Source organism: Lepisma saccharinum, chromosome 21 (genome assembly GCF_977018435.1).
Source record: "Lepisma saccharinum chromosome 21, izLepSacc3.1, whole genome shotgun sequence".
In the NCBI taxonomy this organism is placed as follows: domain Eukaryota; kingdom Metazoa; phylum Arthropoda; class Insecta; order Zygentoma; family Lepismatidae; genus Lepisma; species Lepisma saccharinum.
Genome location: NC_139249.1, coordinates 37,956,351 through 37,980,838, shown reverse-complemented (window position 1 = coordinate 37,980,838; position 24,488 = coordinate 37,956,351). Strand labels below are relative to the sequence as shown.

Sequence of the window (24,488 nt, the reverse complement as noted above, 5' to 3'; positions counted from 1 at the left end):
CTCAGATTGATCCGTCGAAAGAAACAATCGCGTTGTAGATTATGAATATGTATGGGTTCATAGGCGACATAAAGAGTCTGAATGTAGTCGGGCAATCTATGTCTCTTAAGGTCCTGAAAGTATGCGGCTTGGTTGGTACAGGTAGATGTTAGTTCAAAGCCTCACAACGCCGTCAACGTCTCTACCATCTGTGAGGGCCTCTTTTTTCAGTTGGAAGAGGGACGCAAGGCCATTTGTACCTTACAGCCTTGCGCCGGAGAACCAACTGCAATCGACTTGATATAGGCGCTTGCAAATAAGCTCGATATAAATGTCGATTGCATCTGTGTATAACAACCTCTCGCTTTCATGTTCACAGCGATCTCTTATAATACACCATTCTTCCTTTTGAATCTGCAATACTGACATGTTTAAATCTAAGGTAATAAAAATTGCACAAAGCACTTGAAATACCTATCACTCAAGCTAACCTACAAGCTTTAGGAATTACTTCGCAGACTAAAAAGGAAAAACCGTTAGTGGTCTTTCATTACATACCATCTATTTGCATACCTACACACACACACACACTGGCTATCAAGAATTACTTCATTACATAGTTACATTTTGCTGAAGTGACATGGGGATATCTCAGGGATTACTGTTATTACTGTAATTGTACCGTGGTAAGCTGGCCAAGTTCACCCCAGCATAACAACAGTGGACGCTGAGCTGAGCCAGAGTAGGATCCTCCCGACCCAGCAATATTCCAGAGCTGACGAACTCGTACAGCTCGGAAAACGTCGTGTACTATCACACCTAGTATAGGGCCACCACCGTATAGCCAGGCCCATTGTCCTAGGTGGAACTTCCACGACGTCACCTACCAAACGGTAGGGAAAAACCTTATCGGAAGATGTCCTACAGTTTTTCTTGCCATCCAAATAACAGGAATCCATGAGATATAGAGTGGAAATGTAACGTGTAAAGTGCTTTTAATTAAAAAACAAAAACAAAAAAAACTGCCTTGGTCAGCAGCTATAGTGTGTTTAATATGGAAACAAGGCATAATCGTGTTACAGCAAGAATTCAAGTTACTTCAGGAAAATCCTGTGTGTTATATTTTGTTAGCACGAAATATAACACAGGATATAACTAATAGATAAAATAGAAGATAAAGAGAATAACTAGCATTCATTCTGCAATCTAATCTATCAAGCATCGAACTCTATGAGTTCACTAGCTGTCATCGAAGTGAAATCTGGTTGGCAGACTTTGTTTGTCATTCTATGGCCACAGGGTTTATCTATTTTATAGTCAAACACCTTTGAAAATAAATAGCATTAATAAGGGTCCCGGGTTCGAATGATGGCCTGGGAATGGATGTTCTTTATGGCTGTCCCATCATATTCATCTTCGCGAGTAGCCAAAAGTGGCAGAAAAGCAGAGTAAAATAAACAAAATCAATGTAGCATTAAAAACCATAGGCGTGCGCACGGGGAAGGCCAAGGGAGGGTAATTGCCCCCCCCCCTAAACATGGACGACCGCAGATGTTTTCCACGGAGGGACAAGCTAGATATTTTTCTATGGGCCATATTACCCCGATAATAGTGTTCCCTCCTCAAATAACACTACTTGAATTTTAAAATATCGCATTCCTGCATCCCCAATGTAAATTTCTATGTCTGAAATCAAATTATACGTGTGAAATAATACTTTTAGGTTGACATTCGTCTTCAAAGGGGGGAGTGGTCATCCTTGCCCCCCCTCTTCCAGACGTCCATTAGTTTTTACGTCTTCCTTGCATTATTTCTTCCTGACGGTCAAGAGCACCTGCAAATTTTATCTGGAGTTGGTCCTGGGCGCCGAACGATCTAAATGAAAAAAAAAATGTAAAAGAGAATGCCATGGCGCCCCATGATTATTCTTGCGCCCTATTAAATCAATATTGTTTTCAGTTTGCAAAAATTTGGATCTAAAAATTTTCTTGCTCGCAATTTCATTGTTATCTGTAATGCATTGTAAATTACCAGAGAGAGCAATGGGAAAATGCGCACATTTCAGAGACAATTTATATAATTTTTGCTGTTGGTTTGTTATGGGCGGATGAACTGATTATGTAATGTATTTAAATAACCATAACCCTACAGCTCTACAGCACCTTGGCGGGCCTTGGCTTACCTACCGACTGCTGGTCTCCCTCCCACAATGTTCCTCCGTCACCTGTTATAGCGTGGAGGTCTTAGACCAGTATTGGGGTGACGTGTGATCAGCCCGACGAACCCCCAGCCGTTGTTGTAGGTCTTCTCGACCGGGTTACGCTCACTCACTCGGAGCTTCCCAATTTCCTCACGATGGTGGGTTGCCACCGGCCCTATACGTAGGCCGAATAAATTCCGACCAGAGCCGGATTCGATCCTACGCCGTCCCGCAGCGAACGATCTCAAGACGAGTGAACGCCTTAACCCGCTCGACTACGGAGGAGGACAATGTATTTAAATAATATGTTTATTATATATATACACGCACACACCCATCAAAGCAATAAAACAAACCGTGAGATAAAATGACAAGGTTTTCTTTCCCGACTGAACATTCATCAAGGCTTTTGCCCCCTAATCAGAGGGTCTGCGCACGCCTATGTTAATAACATAAACATGCCGGTTCGATGACAGAGTGTGTTAAGTGGCCGCCGACTTTCGATCTTGCAACAGGAGTTCCCGTGTTCTAATCTCGATCTGGGTATTGATCCTTTCTTGTAAGACACTTTGTAAGTGTCCTTTCTTTAATTTAATCATATCATCACTCATCCGCATCGTCGCTATTAGCCAGAAATTACGGAAAAGCGACTGAAAAATAATAAAATTCAAAAACTTACGTTCTATCCTGCAGCTGCCAGCATCTCTCCACTTTTGAATGGATATCCGATATGAAGAACTTTAATCTTAAGTAAATGTACAATAAAATTGTTATGCGTGTTGGGTCGTCAGTTTTTGGATGTAGTTTCATAGCTACTGTAACGAGCTTCAACAATGAATAATAAGTATTGCATGTTAAAAACAATGTTGTGCTGTTGTGTGTTAGATCACGTTACAAAATAATCTAGAATGTAAAGGAAGAAGTTTCGAACATAATGAAAGTAAATATTGAAACTGAACGTGAAGTTAGTAAATCTCTTTTATTAATATAGCCATTTTGACTTCGTTGCTCATTACCTGTATCATTCATTTCGAATTTCAGAACGTGGATAATTATTATTGTGAATTTCATTTTATTGTGTACGTCTGAAATGTTCTTGTGATAATTGGTCATATTTCGAAAGAAATTTCACCAAATACGTGATGTTTCCTTAATTATCTGTTGTTTCTGCTGTGTATAATGTTTCTCGATGTTCTCGAACCGCTAAGTTATGAGAAGTCAAAAATTGTGTTTATGCTTATCAACCTTTGTAAGAGAACGTTTGTTTCATTGTTGTTGTTTGGCTTCCTGAATATTCTACTAGGGTGAATCAAATATAAACGGGAATTTATTTTTCATAATTTATTGAAACAAAATACAAATACAAAACAAAGTAATTACTTTTCTACATAGCTCCCTTGAACTGAAAGGCACTTTTGCCAGCGGATAGGGAGTTTGGCAATCCCTTTGTCCCAGAAAGTTATTTGTCGTGTGTGCAGCCAATTGCACACGAACTCTTCCACTTATGCGTCATCCTGAAAACGCTTACCTCCGAGTGCTTCTTTCAGGGGTCCAAACAAGTGATAATCACAAGGGGATAAGTCTGGACTGTATGGAGGATGTTCAAGTGGTGTCCAATTAATTTCGTTAAGTTTTTCACGTGTTGCACCAGCTGTGTGAGGTCTGGCGTTGTCATGAAGCAGCAAATACTTCTGATGGGTGTACAGTCATGTTCAAAAAATCTGTCGCATGTATTTTTTCTAAGTCCAACGTCTTACGAAATTATGTTGGTAGCTCTGAAACAAGGAAGTGTTGTGAAATATACGATCCTCCAATCAGAGTGAAGTTCGATTCGGAGGAGCAGGAGGCGTGACTCACGGTCTTGTCCACAGGAAGTTCAACCAATGCAGCATTTACAAATATGAGATAACGTCCCCATTGGTTAAATATTGTTTCAATAATGCGAATCGGCAGAAAGATTGCGCAAAAGTTTACTTTGTCGTTTTAATGCTTTTAATCGTTTCAAATTAGTATTAAATTGTCCCAATTATAGTTCATGAGCTTAATATAATGTATTCATGTATGTGTTTGACAATCATATATCACTCATTAGAACAATTTTCACATTGTTTTCACTACGTGAGATGACATTTCATTTACATTTACGATAAAATAGTGGTTTGGGTGTAATAACAGTTTTCATTAATTAATTTAGAGATGCATTTTTATTTGTTGAGTTCGTGATTAGGTTAATTCGTCATTTCTCACGAAAAGAGGGAACCACAGCTGAAAGAAAATACACAACTTGTATTATTGAGGTCAAGAGTTTGTTTTAAGATCACTTTTTGCACACATAGGCTAATCACGACTCGGGATACATTTAAATTGGAATCTGAAACATTATGCGACCTGACTGGAACTCGGAAAAGGACACACCGATTACAAGACGTCGATACATTACCACTTGGTCTAGCGAACGCCAATAATAATGAGGGGTTGTGGGAGTGGAAGAGGGGTGACGGAAAGTAGAAAATAAATAGTAGTTTTGGGGGTATTTAATGTTATATTTATACACATACAAACCTAGGAAAATATTTATTTTGATACGTGTGTGGGGGGGGGGGGAAGGGTGAAAAGAGAGGGACAGAAAGATATTGGGAGAGATTGGACGAAGGGGTGATTGTGGGAAATGTTTTATTTTACGTTCAGTAATAAAAACAATCAAATCAATGATGATTATCTTATAAATACCATATTTAATGTAAATTTGTTTTAAAAATGAGGGCGGGGAGCTGTTTGTTTTACGTTCAGTGCAGGATAACATGTGGAGACACATAGTGGTTCGTATCTCACTTGAAACTGTAGGTCCAGGCCCCATTAGCCTATCTGTGTATAACGTGGATTTAGAATTCAGTAGAAATAACGTCGATCTAGTGTTTTGGATTTTAGATGCGTTGAGACCACTAAAATTTCCAATTCTTATAATAAGAAACCTGTCCTCATATTACCATTTTGAAAGAGAGAGAGTTAATTGTATAATCTTTCGTTGTTAGTTTCAAAGAAGACTAATTCAAATAGTAACAATGGGAACGAATAAAGCTTACGAAAAGTTTTTGCCACCGTGCGGATTTGAACCTACGACCATTAGAGTGACAACCCAGTGCGATAACCACTACCCCACGAGTTAAAATAATAATAATAATAATAAATTCTTTATTTCCGTAGACCCATATCCATGGGTGTGGAAAACGTCATACAATACTAAATATTACAAAAGGAGTAAGATTACAATAAAAAGAACAAAATGGAAACACAAAAATACAAATAAATCATATGGGTTAAACATAAACAGTTATAAGTGTCACATACTAAACTTGTAAAAGAGATAATTCAAATATAGGAGACATACAATATCAAAAGAATTTAAATGCTTCAATTTACTAATCCAATTTAACTATTGAAATTCATTGAGATTATATAGAGGTATATCTGTTAAATACTGTTTAATTGATTTCAGTTTCTTGTGAGTTTCTGTAATTTCTTTGATGTATGTGGGAAGTTTGTTATGGCATTTTATTCCTGCAACATGAGGTGATTTGTCTGAGAGAACAAGTCTGTGTGCTTGCATGTGGAAGTTCTCTTTTTGACGTGTGTTGTGCTGATGGATGGTCGAATTCTTATCTAATTTACGGTGCTTTAGTGCATATGCAATTACTTTGTAAATATATAATGAATATATGGTCATAGTTTTATTTTCTCTAAATAATTCTCTACATGAGTTTCTAATTGGTATTTTGAACATATACCTTATTGCTCTTTTCTGTAGAGTAAGCAATCTTTGAGTGTATTCCTGCGCAGCTCCTCCCCATGCTATTTTGCAATATTCTAGGTATGGATATACAAGTCCATAGTATAGATTTGTGTTTATTTCAGACACATTATATTGTGTTAGGAGTTTTAGGAGATATAAGTTTTTCCCTACTTTTTTGCATACATGGTCAATATGATATGTCCATCTTAACTTGTCATCAATAACTAGACCTAAAAATGTAACTGGATTTTCATAATTGATTTGATTACAATCTATTTGTAAGTTTATATTATCAAAATTGGGTTTATTTCCAGGATTGAAAGCCATATACATTGTTTTTTGATAGTTTACATTCAAGTTATATGAATTTAAGTGCTGAGTTATTACATTTACTGATATGTAGGTTTGTCTTTCTAATTGTTCTTGCGTATTTGCACTGCATGTTATGGTTGTGTCATCTGCATATGTTAAAATATTTGTATTGTCTGGGGCGGGTAAGTCGTTGGCAGTGATCAGAACGCTACATTTTAAAAGTAGCTTCGCTACAGCTACAGCTGCTCTTCCAAAATGTAGCTTCGCTACAGCTACAGCTACATTTTCCAAGAAGTAGCTCGCTACGCTACTCCTGTTCGCTACTCGCTACTTCGCTACTTCTTGCGCTACTTCTGCTAAAAAAAAAGAAAACAACCATATGGGTATTAAAAAAATCCCCTTCTACTGGTAAATAGATTCTGTTATTTATTATCATGATTCCAGTCATTCGATAATGTTGATAGCAATGTTACTTTTGTTACTTATTTTTACTATAGTTTTTGAGAATACCATACCTATGCAAGTGGCATATCAATTCAAATTTGATATATGGATATTGCAATTAGGGTGTTACCCAAATTAATTATTACAACTATACACAAATAAAATTTGGTAGGATTACGTATTTATATTCACATCAACATATTTTCCTTGAGAATAAATATTTCATTTTTATAGACTGATATAAAGTCAGCATTTTGAATGAAAAGTACCTGTAGCCCTTCGACTACAAAAGGGCCCCAGGTTCGATACCCAGCGGAGGCACATAGTGGTTAGGATCTTGTCTCGATCAGCTTATCTATGCATAAAATGGACTCAAATACAAAAACTAGGAAAGACACCAAGCTGGGAGGATGAGATCCTGCTGCTCCTCCATTCCCCACACTGCTCATCATTCATCATTCTTCCTCGTTCTCACAATTAGCCGAAAGTGGCAAAAAGCTACTATAGATAAGAGAATAATTAAGTAAACCATTCATCCTCATTGTTATGATTGAGAGAAGTGGAAGATTAGATGAGGAGGTATGCAGAAGAGGACAAATGGTTGGTGGACTATATCAAAGCATTCGAAGATTAATATGGAACATTGATGTACCTATGAAATTCAAGAAGGTAGTATACAACACATACTATGTGCCAATAATTACGTATGGAGCAGTGTCTTGGACAATGACAGAGAGAGACAAAGTAAAGATGCAGGCAGTGGAGATTAAATTTTTAAGGAGTCTTTTGAGGAAGACTAGAAGGGATAGAATAAGAAATGAGGAGATCCGACAGACAGTGGGTGTAGTGAAGCTCCAGGACAGATAGATCAGGCACAGATGAGATGGTTCGGACACATGAAGAGGATGGATGCAGAAAGACTACCAGTAAGAGCTTAAAATGCACAAGGAGCGGGAATAAGGCCAAGGGGGAGACCAAGATGTCGGTGGAAAGAGCAGATAGTGGAGAGTGTTAGGAGAAGAGGACAAGATTGGAACACCTTGAAAAGAGAGGAGTGGTGAAAGACCAGGAAAAAATGGAGAGGCTTTACTTTTATGCCGACCCAGCCAGAGCCAGGAAACAGCGAAGGATGATGATGTCATGATTAGCAAAAGTTACAGAAAAGTGACGCAAAGGTAGGAGAAATACATAAATTTAAAAACTATGTATATTAACTAAAGGGAATTGTCGTTTCTGCAGGAAAGTCAATGACTCGTACATACTTTTTGCAATATGATGAAATTATTGAGGAAACTGTCGTGTAAACCTGAGTGTTCTAAACGTATTGTAATTTTAAAATTTGTGAACAAATACTATCGTGAAAATAATTGTAATTCCAGAAACTCTATCATTCTTGTAACAATAATTTCTTGCTGGTGAGATCCTATATACTGACGATGATCAATGCTGTTAATGTACTGAGCTATTTATTACTGGCACTATTCCCTTGTCAGTGGAAAATCCATCGCTCGTTTTTGCACTGAAAGTTCTGTCTTACACAGCAATTAATGACATTTTGGTGTCTCTTACACCATGAATATCCACAGGATTTGTTCCGGTGGTGACGCAAACGAGGCACTTTTTTCGAGCTGCTAGCAGGAATATATTCATATACTCGCGCACTTTCGACGTGGCCTGTGGCCACGTCTCGTGCGCTCGCCGACGTGGTTCGCTTATTTCGAAAGTTTTGAACGTAAATTTATGTGTGTATGCGCTGTAATATGTATAGATCGACCACAAGGAAAAAAACCTTGGGATGAGAAGTCCCCGCGCAGCTTTCCCTTCTTCCCTCCACCTCGAGCCATAAGGAAGCATTGTCCACTCTCCCCCTCCCCTACTAGCGGGGGTACGGTGCACAGGAGCCGCGGGTCTGCGCAGGTTGTTTTGCTCGTGGTTCCACTATACAAATAATCAAAATATTATTGGTTTCTTTCTTAATAATAAGCTGGGTAAGTAATAACAGTTTCAGGATAGTTAGTTAGATGTTTTATGTAAACGAATTCAATAGCGACACTAAATTGGAAAAGTAACATTTTACTTCTGTAGTCAGTTTTACATTCTTAAACTTAATTGAAATAAAGAAATGTTTTCCTTCATTCTTCGCAAATTTCTATCTCTCCTCTGCAATGAATTCTGATGCTCACATTTTAAAATTCGAAAACTCTAATACTGTGCACAAAGTGGACTTAAAACACCAAATCAATCAATCAATCAATCGAAAACTCTAGCATAATTCCCTTACAGTAGCATTCGGGGTGAAAATAAACTTTCTTTAAGTTCCCTAGCAACGTCCGTTTCCCTGGTGAACAACAAGCACGGCAAGTTCTAAGGAATTGCATGTCATTATACCCCCAAAACATTTAGTTGAAACAAGCACGATGCAGATATTTACGCATTGAGTATAACAATATATACGTAATTGTATCTGGGCTGAAACTCCTTATTATGTAGATGTCACACTTGTTTCAGGCACCTTTTCAAAACCATGAGTTCATTCATCTGTGTGCTATTGATCTGTGAGAAATATAATGTAGCTGGACAATTAGGAATTGAAGGAAACAATGTGTGCAAAAGAAATGCCCGTGGCAACGGTTGCTAAGGACGTGAGAAAAGGGCATTTTCACCCTTAAGGAAGGGCCGATTGAGAGATTTTTTAATTTTCTCGGCCTTTTGGGACGATTTCATGGGGGGTCGTAATCGGGCGTTTTTCGCCTCCGGGGCTTCCTTCATGGAGAACATTTATGTCAGTGAGTGAGTGAGTGAGTGGTGGGATTGGGGCTATATATATATTGGATGTCAGTTAGTTATCTGGATATCTGAATTATTCAGATACTAATTATATAAATTACACACATATATATATAATCTACAATCTAGATAATCTGTATCTCCATGTAATAGACTGTCTTTATGAACCTCCTGCAAAATTAAGGGTTATTGTCGATTTTTTCTGACGCTGTTGCCACATTCAAAATTCACCTCAAAATGCTGAGAAAAAATGTAGCTGTAGCGAAATTTTCGCTACAACTACAGGAATTTTGTAGCTTCGCTACCGCTACAACTACAATTTTCTAAATGTAGCGTCGCTACAGCTACAGCTACAAATTTTGTAGCTAGCTACAGTAGCGACGCTACAAGTAGCTCGCTACTTCTGACCACTGGTCGTTGGTATATAGTATGAACAGTAGCGGGCCTAGTATAGAGCCTTGAGGGACTCCTGTTTTTGCATATTCAGTGTCAGATATAATTTTGTGAACCGCGGAGTTTTCAGTATGTAGTATCTGGGTGTACTGTGGTCTATCCGTGAGAAAAGATTTTATCAGTTTGTATGTATTTCCTCTAATGCCAAGATTGTATATTTTTTGCTTGAGCATAGAGTGGTCTAAGCAGTCAAAGGCTTTGGACAGATCCAGGAAAATAGCACAGGGTATCTCATTATCTTCTAATGCATCTATAATTATCTCAATAAATTGAGAAGTAGCTGTACTTGTCGATTTACCCTTTTGGAAACCATGTTGTAGTGGACTAATTATGTTATATTTGGCACAGAATTCGTATATTTTGTTACAAATGATTTTCTCTAACAGTTTTGAGAAAGATGATGTGATCGTTATTGGTCTATAGTTTTTTATTTCTGTCTCTATTCCTTTTTTGAGTATTGGTTTAATTATACTTTTCTTCAGTACTTTTGGGAAAATTCCACTATTGATAGAGGCATTTATAGCATACTGTAGTGGTAATGTTATGTATTGAGAACATTTTTTAATTAGATTATTTGACCAACCATCTGGACCTGCTGATTTCTTATTATTTAAATTTTTTATCGTAGTTTCTAGTTCATTTAGGGTTATTTCATCTAAGTAAATGGAGTTCAGTACAGTATTTGATTCAATTTTAGTTGTTTGGGCACTTGTGGGGTCAATGGGACAGTTTACATAGGAGTTTGAGAAATACTTATTGAATGTATCTGCAATGTGTTTAGGGTTAGTTATTTCTACTTCATTTTCAAATAATGTGGTATTTTCATTACGCTTATTGGGTTTTCTGCCTCGTTGCTCATTTATGATATTCCAAATTGCCTTTGATGTATTACTATTATTTCTGATATTATCTTTGAGGTGTTTGGATTTTTCATATCTTATTAGTTTCTTATATTCATTTTTTCTTTATTCTATATGACTCACAAAGTTTGTTTTCCTTAATTATGCACATTTTGTCATAAATATCTTTGAGGTCATTCTTTTTGTGTATTATTTCATTTGTGACCCAGGTTTTTGTTTTTTGTTTGGTTGAACATGCTTTATTTTTAAGGGGCATGAAAGATTTATGAAGTAAGTTAGTATGGTCATGAACTTCTCCCATATGTTTTCGGTTTCACTTTCTTGAAATACTAGAGCCCAATTCTCTTTACCTAACAGGTGTAACAAATAGTTTACGTTGTCTTCCCCCATGTTTCGGCTTTCTATTCGTATAGGTTTTTTTGCGTTGTAATGTGGTTTGATTATACTAACTTCAACAATTTGTGCTGTGTGATCAGATATTAAGTTGTGTATCACTTCTGCTTGTATTGTGTCAGAGGGGAGATTGGTGATAACATGATCTATTAGACTTTCGGAGTTACATGTTATTCTAGTTGGATCTGTGATTATCTGCGAGAGTCCATAGGACCTAAGGAGATCAATGTATTCTGTGTTTTTATTATTGCTCTTGAGGAGGTCAATGTTAATATTTCCCAGGATAATGATTTTGCAATTTGATCTTGTTATTTTTGTTAACATGATTTCTAGCTATTGATAAAAGAGTCTTAAGTCACTATTTGGAGAACGGTATAGGGTTATTATCTTCACAGATAAATTTCCCATATCAATTTCTATACGTGCTACTTCAAAGACCTTTTCGATGCATAGTGATTCTAACCAGTGTATTTGTTTCCATCCAATTAGTTTTTCTTTAATGAATATGCCTATACCACCACTTTTGAACTCTTTTCTTGTAAAGAATGAGATCAATTTGTACCCTTTTAACCTACAGAATTCTGTTTGTTCTTCATTGAGTCCATATTCAGTTACAGTAAATACATCTGGTTGTAATTCTTCTAGACATATGATTATCTGATCTAATTTGTTGGTAATGGATTGAACATTGTTATGCATATTTTTTAAGGAAGTGTTATATTTGCTCATTTGTTTACTCTCACTTACCATAAAAAAGAGTCCCTTAGTTTGATTGGTTTTTTTATATTCCTTTTCAAAGGCCTGTCCGTGACACTGACACTAATTTTTTCTTCACCTTTTACCGTATCATCATTTTTGTTTGGAGTTACGAGGTTAGTATGACACTGCACTTCACACACTTCACTTTCTGGTTTTTCCTTAAGAGGGTACACTGATTTCTGCGAGGGTGGTGTATTAGTAAATAGTGCATAAAGATTATCACACAGAAGTGTTTTCCCTTTTCCGTTCAGATGTTGGCCATGGTTTGTGTGGCTATCTCTTCCAATTTCACTAACGCTTAGCATTTTTGCTGTGGGAGAGGATTTACAAACTTTGTAAATTTTAGAGTTCACACTGTTAATTTCTAAATTTACACAGGAAGTTGGTATTAAGTCGTATCTGTGTGGAATGGCAGTAATGACGACGTTGGTATGTTTTGTTGTTTCAAGGCAGTTTTTAAGTACTGAGATTACCAATTTTCCTCCATTTCTTGATATATCATTGGAACCACCCATTATGATCACATGGTCGTTTTTTCCATAGTCCTTGCACATGTCAGGTAATGATTTAACAACTTCTGTCAATGGGGCGCCAGGTTTAGTAAATCCAGATACATTGTATTCACTACACTTCTCGCCCAACTTAGAAGCAATACCACGACTATGGCTATCACCCAAAATTAAGACATTACCTTTGTAACTTTTATTAACTAGAGTGTTTTGGTCGTATTTATTTGTGTCAGGACGTTTACTTGTTTTGTGTCGATTTCTCATTTTGCTGATGTGTTTCAATGGGAAAGCATTTGCCCTTGATGTGTGAGCCGATGCAGTTGTTATGGAGCTAACTTCTGCATTGTTTAGCACTTCAAACGGGTTTGGATGCACAACTGTATTTGATACACTGTAATTGGCTGCATAGTTGTTGTTGGACAAGTTTATCGCGGACTTCTTGTTTATGTTTCGTTTGACCGCATCTGACCATGTACCATGTTCCATCTTCTCTTCTCTTTTCCGGTTTAACAGTTCTAATTTGTCTGCTTCGAGAATTTTGATGATCTCATTTCTTGATGATAGTTCACGTTGCAGTTTTTCTATTTCCAGCTTTGCTTTGTAACAATTACAACAGCCTGGCATTTTTATGATTTTTCCTTAAGTTATACCTAATTTTCACCTGTTTATCACTACACTATGTCCTGAGATACTTACGAGTTCGTATCGTCTGTGTGGCAGGTTTTCAGAAGTTTTTTTCAATTATCTACAAGTATTTTCCGACGAGCACAGTAGCACGTATAACTCAACTTGACGCCATTTTTTTTTCGTTCCTTCTTACGGCATGATTATGAGTTAAGACCAATTCGTTCAATATGCATTAGAAATATAATCCCAAGGGTCCCGGGTTCGAATCCTGGTCGGGCTTGGTTGTTTGTGAATGTCCATTCATCAATTTCATCATTTCATCAATCATCCCCATCTTCGCAAATTAGTCAAGAGGCACAAAACGCGAAGTAAAATAAACTAAATCAAATCAAATCAAAGAAATATAATCCCCACCCTCCTCTTTATAAACAACACACCCAAACGCTCCTTTGTAGCAAATGAAATAAAGGTGGTATGAATGTCACAAAACATTTAAGCAAAATCTACTATATTTACGACGCAATCGTTTTACATGGAGAGGCTACAGCTTCGAGAATTGAGGTTGTGACATGGCTTCTTGTAGTGGTAGGGTAGATATTCATATGGCAAGGTTCCAGCGTGCACTAGCCAGTAATTTCCGAGAAAAAAAACTTCAATTTATTTTATGATGGTAAAGTGGTTCGGTGATAGGCTATCAGTATTACACGCCGAAGATTATAAGTTTGACTTCTGTTCGATTACTCCTATTATTATTATATATAGCAACTAAGTATTGTATTTAATTAATAATTGAAAGAAATAAAAATGTTATATATATATATTTTTAAAAAATAACACTCCTTTCTAATGATTTTTCAATGTTATTTTTGAAAATAATTTTTCAGAATATGTTTTTGAATTTCTCATCATTTTACTAGGATTTGCATAAAAATGATCCATGTGTCATATTCCAAGAAATGTCATGTACAAGGAAAGGTATACATTTTTATTTTAGGGAAAATTATCAAGAAACAAAACAAATAAATACTATTGACATCCTTTTGTGAATAGTATTTATTTTGCATTATGTTTTGTTCACCATGCATAGTTGCATTCTTGTAAACAGCATGAAAAACAATATATTCTCTACATTTCGCAAAGCAAATAATATACGAATTTTCGTAATAAGTAAAATGCAATAAATAATTTTTCGGTTTAATAAGAAATAAAAATCGCAGAGTTAACCGAAATGTGAATCGAACACAGAATTTTACAACCCATAAAATGCCTTGTAGCCTTTGCAATGAAGTGATGTAGATTCAAGTAATAAAATTTCATGCAAAATCGTAGGTTATAAGATTGTTCAATTATATTAAATCAATGTGTCCATAAGTTATTATACTGTCAGCCATTTTGCACATCTCGTTACAAAATCTCAGCACATCACCATTCACTAGTTAATCGAATTGAATATTGATTCACTTCACAGTTCAATGTGCAACAATAGTTTCGACTCATATCACGTGAGATGTAAACTCAATTCAATTCCCTCATTGTATGTAACTTGTATGTTGAGCTCATGTAGAAATATCAATTATGAGCTCTAAGCTAAATTTGATGCTATAATCGCTTGATCAACTCTTGCGTCTCGCTGCCAGACATTCTACGTTCCTGTTTGCTCCAGGTCGCTTCTGCATTTCATTATCATTGTTTTTAGCTCTGTTTCATTCTCATCGTCGTTATAAACCTACGTAATTTCTACTGTTTACAGTAGACAGAATCTACTGTTATCAATTGTAGTACTCTACTGTGTCTCTCGGAAATCTACTCAAAATCAATGATTTCCTACTGAACACTTTCAGTAGGCCTAATGTGTAATTACAGTTGAGGAACTACAAGTGAAATATTATCTTCAGTACTACATATAATATTGCATGTAGTGTGTTTGAATTTCAATTTGAATTCAAAATTTTGGGTGCGTCAGCACTTAGGCTATTTTGCACCTGTCACTTTATACGGGGTCCAGCACCTTACCAGAACTAAAATAACATAACTGTAACGTCGTGTTGTAATTAAAAAATTAAAATACTATGAATTCGGTTAAAAGCTGAGGCTGTAAAGAGGCACTCAGCACCCACAAGGACCAAACACAGGACAACACAGAAAATTATACTTACCATGGGGCCAGTCGCCAGAACCTCGTTCGTCTGCAAACTGAAGTCCAGGGTGTACTACGTGGAAGCAATAATTGGGTGTACATACTTCGTGGAAGGTCATCCCTTACACCCTTGTAGTGTGTTTAGCTCAGCATGTTATCTGTAAATATAACTTTTTATTCCTCCTCACTAACAATTTGTTTTTATATCTATTTAAAATTTAAACCAACCTCACTTCCATGTAGTACACCCTGAACTGCATTTTGCAGACTAACGAGGCTCTGGTGACTGGACGTCCTGTTAGTATAATCTTTGTAGGACTGCGTGTGTGTTGTCCTTGTTTGTGCTGACTGTCTGTCGCTTTACAGGCTCAGCTTTTAACCCAGGTAAGGATATTTTAGTTTTCAGACACGCTTTTATTTTTGTCATGATAAGGGGCTGGACCTCGTATAGCGTGACGGGTGTAAAATACCCTAAGTTTTCAGGCACACAAATTGTAATTCAAATTTAAAAAATCTTAACATAGATGTTTCAAAACACTTATTGATCTACTGAAACCAGTACAGTAGAGAATCTGCAAGTGAAATTAATTTATTCAGTATAGTGTATAATATGTTAAGTTTAATATTTTGGCTGCAAATATTAATTTCATACCCCCTTATTATTCTTTTGTATTTATATCTTTTTGAAAATCTGAACACAGTAGATGTTTCAAAACACCTATTGATCTACTGAAAACAGTAGACAAAAGTTTCATTGGAGTAAGTAGAAAAGAGTCATGAAATAATACCCAAAGAAGTCAACCATTATGAATTAATGTTACATACTTTTTTTATTTAACTTTCCAAAACCTAGGAGCTCAAAATAATACATGGCATGCGATTTACTAGACAGTCTGCTTTTCTGTGATTGATTCGTCGTGCCCAGTCGGGGATAACTTCCGTTCAAGGTAAAAGGGGAAGGGGAAGACATCCACCACAGTACCATGACGTATGAAGTAACATGTTCCCAGGCATCCAATGCAACTGATAAGGGTTCACCTGACCTTGGAAGTGTGGGAAACACGTTTGACGCTGGTTTCCAGATTGCTGTGGCTAAATCTGGAACTAACGGTGGAATAAGAAATAGTTTCTAACATTTAACAATGACATTTCGCATTTACAAAATATGAGATATGTAGACTTTGATTTATTTATTATATAGTAGTAGACGGTAGAGAATTACTTACCACGAAAGTCAAGTTCTAAATTGCAGACATCAAAATGTACTCCAGGTTGTAAAATACATTTGTGATAGACAGCAGATAGGTTAATAAGGTTTACAAGATTGCTAACGAATCTTAAGACAAACGTTCAACGAAGGTTATTGAGTGAGAAAATGGGAAATTGTTAAAAATAGCGGCCTAGTTGAGTGAAGATCGAAGGTTCGAATCTGTTATAGAACCGGCTATTTTTTTACACTAATTTTTGGTGCGTAATATATTTAATGTATTGTCGACATTTATAAAAAACAAAATATGAAAACTCTCCTCCTCCGTAACGGTGCGGTCTAAGACTCTGTGCTTTGGATTCCGACTGCAGCGGGACGGCATGGATTCGAGTCGTCCTGGGTTATCGGCCTGTTATCTGTATAGGACCGGTGGCAACCAACCATCGTGAGGAAATTGGGGAGCTACGAGTGACTAGTGTAACCTGGTTTCAGATATCTTCTATAACGGCTGAGGGTTCGACGTGCTGACCAACGTCACCTCGCTGCCAGTTGAAGATAACTCTAGGTAGGATTGTGGAAGGGAGACTGACAGTCGGGAGATAGCCTATGGCCCTTCGAGGTTTTAAAATATGAAAACTATTCCTTCCGTAAATCTAATTTCTCGTCATTGTCACGTGAGATTTCTTTTCAGTATGACTCCTGCAATACTAATTAGTTCCTAAGTAGGATAATGAGATGGACAGAGAGATATTAAATTATGAGTTCACCGTTTAAAAAATTAGCATTAACACATTTTTATATTCACATACCTCTTTACAAATTCCTGAGCACGTCACTACAAATGGACCAATCTAGTGCACACTAGAGCCTTGGCTTATCGATACCTATGGGGTATCCTATAATTACAGTCAAACCACAACCTCAATTCTCGAAGCTGTAGCCTCTCCATGTAAAACGATTGCGTCGTAAATATAGTAGATTTTGCTTAAATGTTTTGACATTCATACCACCGTTATTTCATTTGCTACAAAGGAGCGTTTGGGTGTGTTGTTTATAAAGAGGCGGGTGGGGATTATATTTCTAATGCATATTGAACGAATTGGTCTTAACTCATAATCATGCCGTAAAAAGGAACGAACTCGTGGTGTAGTGGTTATCGCACTGGGTTGTCACTCTAATGGTCGTAGGTTCAAATCCGCACGGTGGCAAAAACTTTTCGTAAGCTTTATTCGTTCCCATTGTTACTATTTGAATTAGTCTTCTTTGAAACTAACAACGAAAGATTATACAATTAACTCTCTCTCTTTCAAAATGGTAATATGAGGACAGGTTTCTTATTATAAGAATTGGAAATTTTAGTGATCTCAACGCATCTAAAATCCAAAATACTAGATCGACGTTATTTTCTACTGAATTCTAAATCCACGTTATACACAGATAGGCTAATGGGGCCTGGACCTACAGTTTCAAGTGAGATACGAACCACTATGTGTCTCCACTTGTTATCCTGCACTGAACGTAAAACAAACAGCTCCCCGCCCCCATTTTTAAAACAAATTTACATTAAATATGGTATTTATAAGATAATCATCATTGATTTGATTGTTTTTATTACTGAACGTAAAATAAAACATTTCCCACAATCACCTCTTCGTCCCATCTCTCCCAATATCTTTCTGTCCCTCTCTTTTCGCCCTTCCCCCCACACACGTATCAAAATAAATATTTTCCTAGGTTTGTATGTGTATAAATATAACATTAAATACCCCCAAAACTACTATTTATTTTCTACTTTCCGTCACCCCTCTTCCACTCCCACAACCCCTCATTGTTATTGGCGTTCGCTAGACCAAGTGGTAATGTATCGACGTCTTGTAATCGGTGTGTCCTTTTCCGAGTTCCAGTCAGGTCGCATAATGTTTCAGATTCCAATTTAAATGTATCCCGAGTCGTGATTAGCCTATGTGTGCAAAAAGTGATCTTAAAACAAACTCTTGACCTCAATAATTCAAGTTGTGTATTTTCTTTCAGCTGTGGTTCCCTCTTTTCGTGAGAAATGACGAATTAACCTAATCATGAACTCAACAAATAAAAATGCATCTCTAAATTAATTAATGAAAACTGTTATTATACCCAAACCACTATTTTATCGTAAATGTAAATGAAATGTCATCTCACGTAGTGAAAACAATGTGAAAATTGTTCTAATGAGTGATATATGATTGTCAAACACATACATGAATACATTATATTAAGCTCATGAACTATAATTGGGACAATTTAATACTAATTTGAAACGATTAAAAGCATTAAAACGACAAAGTAAACTTTTGCGCAATCTTTCTGCCGATTCGCATTATTGAAACAATATTTTACCAATGGGGACGTTATCTCATATTTGTAAATGCTGCATTGGTTGAACTTCCTGTGGACAAGACCGTGAGTCACGCCTCCTGCTCCTCCGAATCGAACTTCACTCTGATTGGAGGTGCGTATATTTCACAACACTTCCTTGTTTCAGAGCTACCAACATAATTTCGTAAGACGTTGGACTTAGAAAAAATCCATGCGACAGATTTTTTGAACATGACTGTACCACGTCGTTTGGTCCGATAAGCAGCCTTAACACTTTCCAGGAGTTGACAATAGTAAGCAGCATTTACTGTTCTTCTTTCATTAAGATAATCAATAAAAATGACACCTCTGAAATCCCAAAGAACTGTGGCAAGAATCTTCCCAGCTGATGCGTGGCTTTTGGTCTTGACTGGCCCAGCCACTTCTTTTTTCCACCACTCACTGCTGGCCTGTTTTGATTCTGGTGTGTAGTTTCAACACTTGTGACAAGACGGTGCAAAAATTCATCCCCTTCTCTCTCATAACGAAGCAGGAGCCTTTGAGAGATTTCCAGTCGAACCTTTTTCTGCTCCTCAGTGAAGAGGCGTGGGGCCCACCTCGAAGCGATTTTTCTGTAGCCCAAGTTCTCATGAATGATCGTGTGAGCAGTACCATATCTTATGCCCACTGCAGATGAAATTTCACTGACTGCCAAGCGACGGTCACATTCAATCAAGTCCTGAACAGCCTGAATGTTTTCTTGAGTGATGCCTTTTCTTGGCCGCCGTTGATGTCTTTCATTTTCCACAGTTTCCCGTCCTCCCCAAAACATGTTGTGCCATTCATACACACGGGTCTTTGAAAGGGTGGACTCACCAAACTGTGCTCGAAGTCTGGTCAAAATTTCACTTGGTTTTGCCCCTTCGTTTGTAAGAAATTTGATAATGATGCGTTGCACAATGGACGGGTGTACCTCCTGCTCACTCATCGTGCTACTGACTGATGTTAAAAGTTGACAAGGACTCCAGGGAAGGAACATACTCCAGATACACCCACTATCATCACCTCGAGGCCACAGGACTCCACCATACTTTCCCTGCAAGTAAGAAATAAATTCCCGTTTATATTTGATTCACCCACGTAACATCAGACGGCTACCACCCGGTTTATTTAAAATACTAAATAGTTGACATATTCAATAAAAGTGTAATGTTTCACTAGAATTTATAACCGGTTAAAATGTTGTAGTTTTATCGGCTACAAAAATTAGCCCTTTCCATCTATTTTTCTCACTTCTATTTATTACACAGCACTCGTTGCTGTTGTAAAAAGTACTCATTTAGTTGCAACAGAAGAATGAAGCAGTGAATGTGTCTCTGTTGTACTTTTTACAACGCGTGGGTACTATTGTGTTTATTTTTTCAATTCCAACCCCAAGAGTAAATTGCTTGAGATACAATGTCTCAATTAATAAATATTAAGAAAATAGAAAAAAAACTACTTTATTGAAGAATTACAATTGTATGATTGAAAATAGTGTGTTGTAAAAAATATAACGCGCGAGTACTCATGTGACAGAAATAAGCGCGAGTGCCGAAAGGTTAAACAATAATAAGAAGCCCATGGAACGTGAGGCCCCAGGCGCTCGCCCACTTCGCCCACCCTTTGCTACGCCTCTGTTGTTATCATAATTCTTCCCATTGTCACGCTAAATTAAGGTCAGATATGAGAAGTAAAATGAATAAACAAAGAAATAAAAACGCATTCTCTGTAGTGGTTTCAGCTCCGATTCCCTTTTAACGCATCTTGTAGACTCGTTCTGATCCAAATTTAAACTGTAGGTTCAGTTCCGATTAGCCTATCATGAGCATAAAATGGACTTCTTCAGCTTGTTAAACGTGGTGATGAAAATACAGAACGAATGAGTCTTGAATATTATATATCCAAATCATGGCAGTTGGGAGGGGTGATCGCCCCTATCGCCCCTCCCCGTGCATCCGCACCTTTCTCCGTTCTCAAGTGATTCGTTTCTCTTTCGTCGACAGATCCTTGTAAAGAGGAGCACTTCAGCCTCGAAGACAGCGACCGCTGCGAGCCCTGCCCCTCTGGGTCCTACCAGCCGCTGCGGGGGGCCAGGGATTGCATGCCCTGCCCATCCTTCGCTCCCGGGTGCTACTACAACCAGGTGGGTGACGTAGTGATATAGAGCGACCACAAACAAAAGAACCTTCGGCGAAAAGTCCCCGCGCAGCTTTCCCTTCTCCCGTTCACCTCGGGCCATAAGGAAGCATGCTCCACTCTGCCCCTCCCTTCCACTCGGGAGTACGGTGCACAGGAGTCGCAGGTCTGCGCAGGCTTTTTTGCTTGTGGTTCCACTATAGACATATCCTATAACCCATACACTCGTGTGTGTGGCCAGCTCGGCAGCTCAGTGTGCCATAGACCTGGGTTCGAGTCCTGGTCAAAAACACTAATTAGATTTTGAATGTTTGAAACGAGTAGTGTTTTATTATAAATTAACACACGATGATATCATTCAGCTTGTATTCAAACTGAACAAATTGTTGAAAGGAGGGATGAGTGGAAACTGACATATTTTCAATATTTAGTTTTTTAGTGGCATGATCTAAACAGTAAAATTCAGTTACATTTTGCACAATTAAATAATAATAATATTAATAATAGGAGGAGGAGGAAAGTGTACTATTTAAGCTCTATTTTTTTAAAAAAAGTTTTAGTTCCTTTTTTTATTTTAAAGTTCTCAATTTTTATAACGTGTAGTCTTATCATTGATATATTTTACTGTTCATAAATAAGTTACAGCTTGATTTTTTTCATAGATGTACAGTAAGGAACACGAAATCAAAGCGCTCCATTGTATTTCCAAGACGATTTACCTAGTTTTTTAAAGTTGATTGTTAAGCTACAGAGCATTCCCTGACATTCGCTACGAGTCTCGGCGGCAAGCGGCCCGGCATCAGCGCTTGTCTTTCCCGGTGAACGGGTCCGCGACAGTCTCTTATATTAAACCTTGTAAAAAAGTTTAGAGAAACAGGGTCAGTTCTGAATAAAAGTGGAAAGAAAAATGGGGAAATAAAGTATACAAAGACAATCCGCACACCATCCGTGAGTCAAAAGAGAGTGTTTTACGAGAAATCGAGAGAATTACAGTAGACGAACTTTCACGTGTAAATGCCAATTTCCTTCGTAGATGCCAGGAATGTGTTGCAGCAGAGGAACATCATTTTCAACACCTTCTGTAGTCAAGGTTAGTACACAATATGAAAACTGTAATTTTAATAGCCGACTCTAGCGACTGTCGCTGACCCGTTCACCGGGAAAGACAAGCGCTGATGCCGGGCCGCTTTCCGCCGAGTCTCGTAGCGAATGTCAGGGAATGCTCTGTAGATACGATCTGGAAAAAATGCGACAAAATCTTCAACCTGTCCTCTATCCGTTCGGTTCGCTGGCCCCCGTGGCCAGCACATCGCGTTATGACGCCAGGGTTCGAATCCCGGCTTGGGCATGGATGTTTGTGAGTGTCCATTCATCAATTTCATCATATCATCACTAGACGTCGGATTTTTAGGTTCTAAAAAGGGTGGTTTTGGGTTCCTAAAATAGGCTCTAAAAATCCTAAAATAGGTTCTCAAAATCTGAAATAGGTCCTAAAAATCTTCAGTTGGGCTCGAAAAATCTTGAAGTAGGTTCAAAAAAACTTAAAATAGTTCAAAATTCCTGAAAAATGCTGATTAGGTATAGTCACAGGCAATGAAAATGGGACACCTATTCCTGAAATACTCACTATCTTGCATAACGTTATGTTTGTTGCCTAACCCTACGGCGATGACAGAACATACCATTAGAAATTTGCTAGTAAAATCCACTCTTCGCCGTATAGTTAGGCAAAAATCTGTTTTCCTGTTATCCACAGTCAAACTCCGCAATTTTGTCTGTGAGGATCATCTTGTATGCTGAATATAATCTTTCAGCACAAATATAGTCAGTGGTGCAAACATCAATGCTGAAATGTTAGTTTGCAAGGCGTGCATGCCACAAAACACCAAATTGACGCGAAAGTGAGCAAGACCAGTAGCGTACGCAGGATTTCGTCAAGGGGGGGGGGTTATTTCTAAAACTTTCTCCAAATTCACATTACCTTTGATTTATTATACTTTAATTAAATAATAATAATCACAATTAATTAATAATACTTATAATTAATTAATTAGCTGAATTACTACTAATAATACTACTAATACCACTACTACTATTATGTAGTAGAGATCTACATAAATATACCATTTATGAAAACAATAGAATGAAATTACTTTCTAATCATTCAATTTTTATCAAATCCTGGGAGCATTTTTTTTTTTTTTTTTGTTTTTTGTCTGGTCAACGAGGTGAGACATTTTAAGGGTGAAAAAAATCCATAAAACAAGAAAATATATTAAAATAAATTGAAATAATGAAAGTATGGAACTCATCCAAGGAGCTGCGGTGGTCTGGTCGGTAGAGAATCTGACAATCACGCGGGAGATCCGGATTAGATTCCCGAAATTGGTTGAAATTTTTCCGGCTTCTTCCCCGCATAAATGTCCCCGATAATTCACATCTGGATTGTCTCCCTGTTCTTGCCAACAAAACATTTTACAATAGTTAAGCTTCTTGTCATTTGAATAATTGTCTAGTCAACAAGGTGAGACATTTTAAAGAGAGACATTCAAACGTGCTGCGGTAAATAATACAATGGGAAAGCAGACTGGTGACTGTATTCTTGTCCGCCTAGCCTTTGTCTATACATTAGCCTCTAACAACGAACCAAGAATTTTCTTTAGTTAATTCTCATTGTTCACACAAAAAAAATACATGTTCGTTGAACACTGGCGTACGTAGAGGCATGGCCGATGGTTAGAGGCACATACTTTTGGTATATAAAAAAGCAAAATTTCAGTATAAAAACAGAGTCAATTTCGGGTTCAAAAGCTGTAAATAAAATGAAATTTCGCTGTTATAGCGGTGAAAAAGCGGTATATAAAATTACATTTTGGTTTTAAAAATGTGAAAATAATCCCAAATTTGATTTAAAAACTGCACTATTACACAAAATAAACACATCCCTTCTAATAGCACATTAAATCATTACCAGAATATTAAGTTTATTCCTGTATAGAGGAGTCCATTTTTGTTTTTCAAATATTTACAGCAAAATTAATCAATTTTCCGTGAATTGCATAACACACAGGATACTTCAGACTTCAGAAAGTGTCGCGTCGGTATATAAACGGTAAATTTCGTGTTTAAGAGTCTATTTCGCATTTTGCAGTTCATTTCGCATCATTTCGTGACAAAACAGGGTAGGAAAATGCACCTCACACCTTTCAGAAACCTTAAAAATTAACATTGCAATTTGTTATTTCAAATTTCGTTTTCTTTTTGTCAAAAACGAAATATGCATGCCTCTACCGATGATGCTACAGCCCCTACCAAAATTTTGAGAAAATCAGAATTTTCAAATAAAAATCCGTTAAGAACTTTAAAAAATCAAAATGTGTAAATACGAAACCTCTTTTAAAGTGAGTCCCGATTACCATTTTTGTCTTTGAATACAATTTTAATAGACTGAAAAGCTCCAAAAATACGAAATATTTTATTATGCATCCTGCCCTCCAAAACAAAGCCATGTGTTATCCA

General features: G+C 37.2%; 1 protein-coding gene across 1 annotated transcript in view; it reads left to right on the top strand.

The window, feature by feature from the left end:
• LOC146003907 (uncharacterized) overlaps positions 1-24,488 on the top strand; it is a 65,634-nt gene that overhangs the window by 31,221 nt on the left and 9,925 nt on the right. Inside the window, exon 10 of the mRNA XM_083142389.1 lies at positions 20,837-20,976. Coding sequence (XP_082998515.1) covers positions 20,837-20,976 — 140 coding nt within the window. The remainder of the gene's footprint in view (positions 1-20,836; positions 20,977-24,488) is intronic.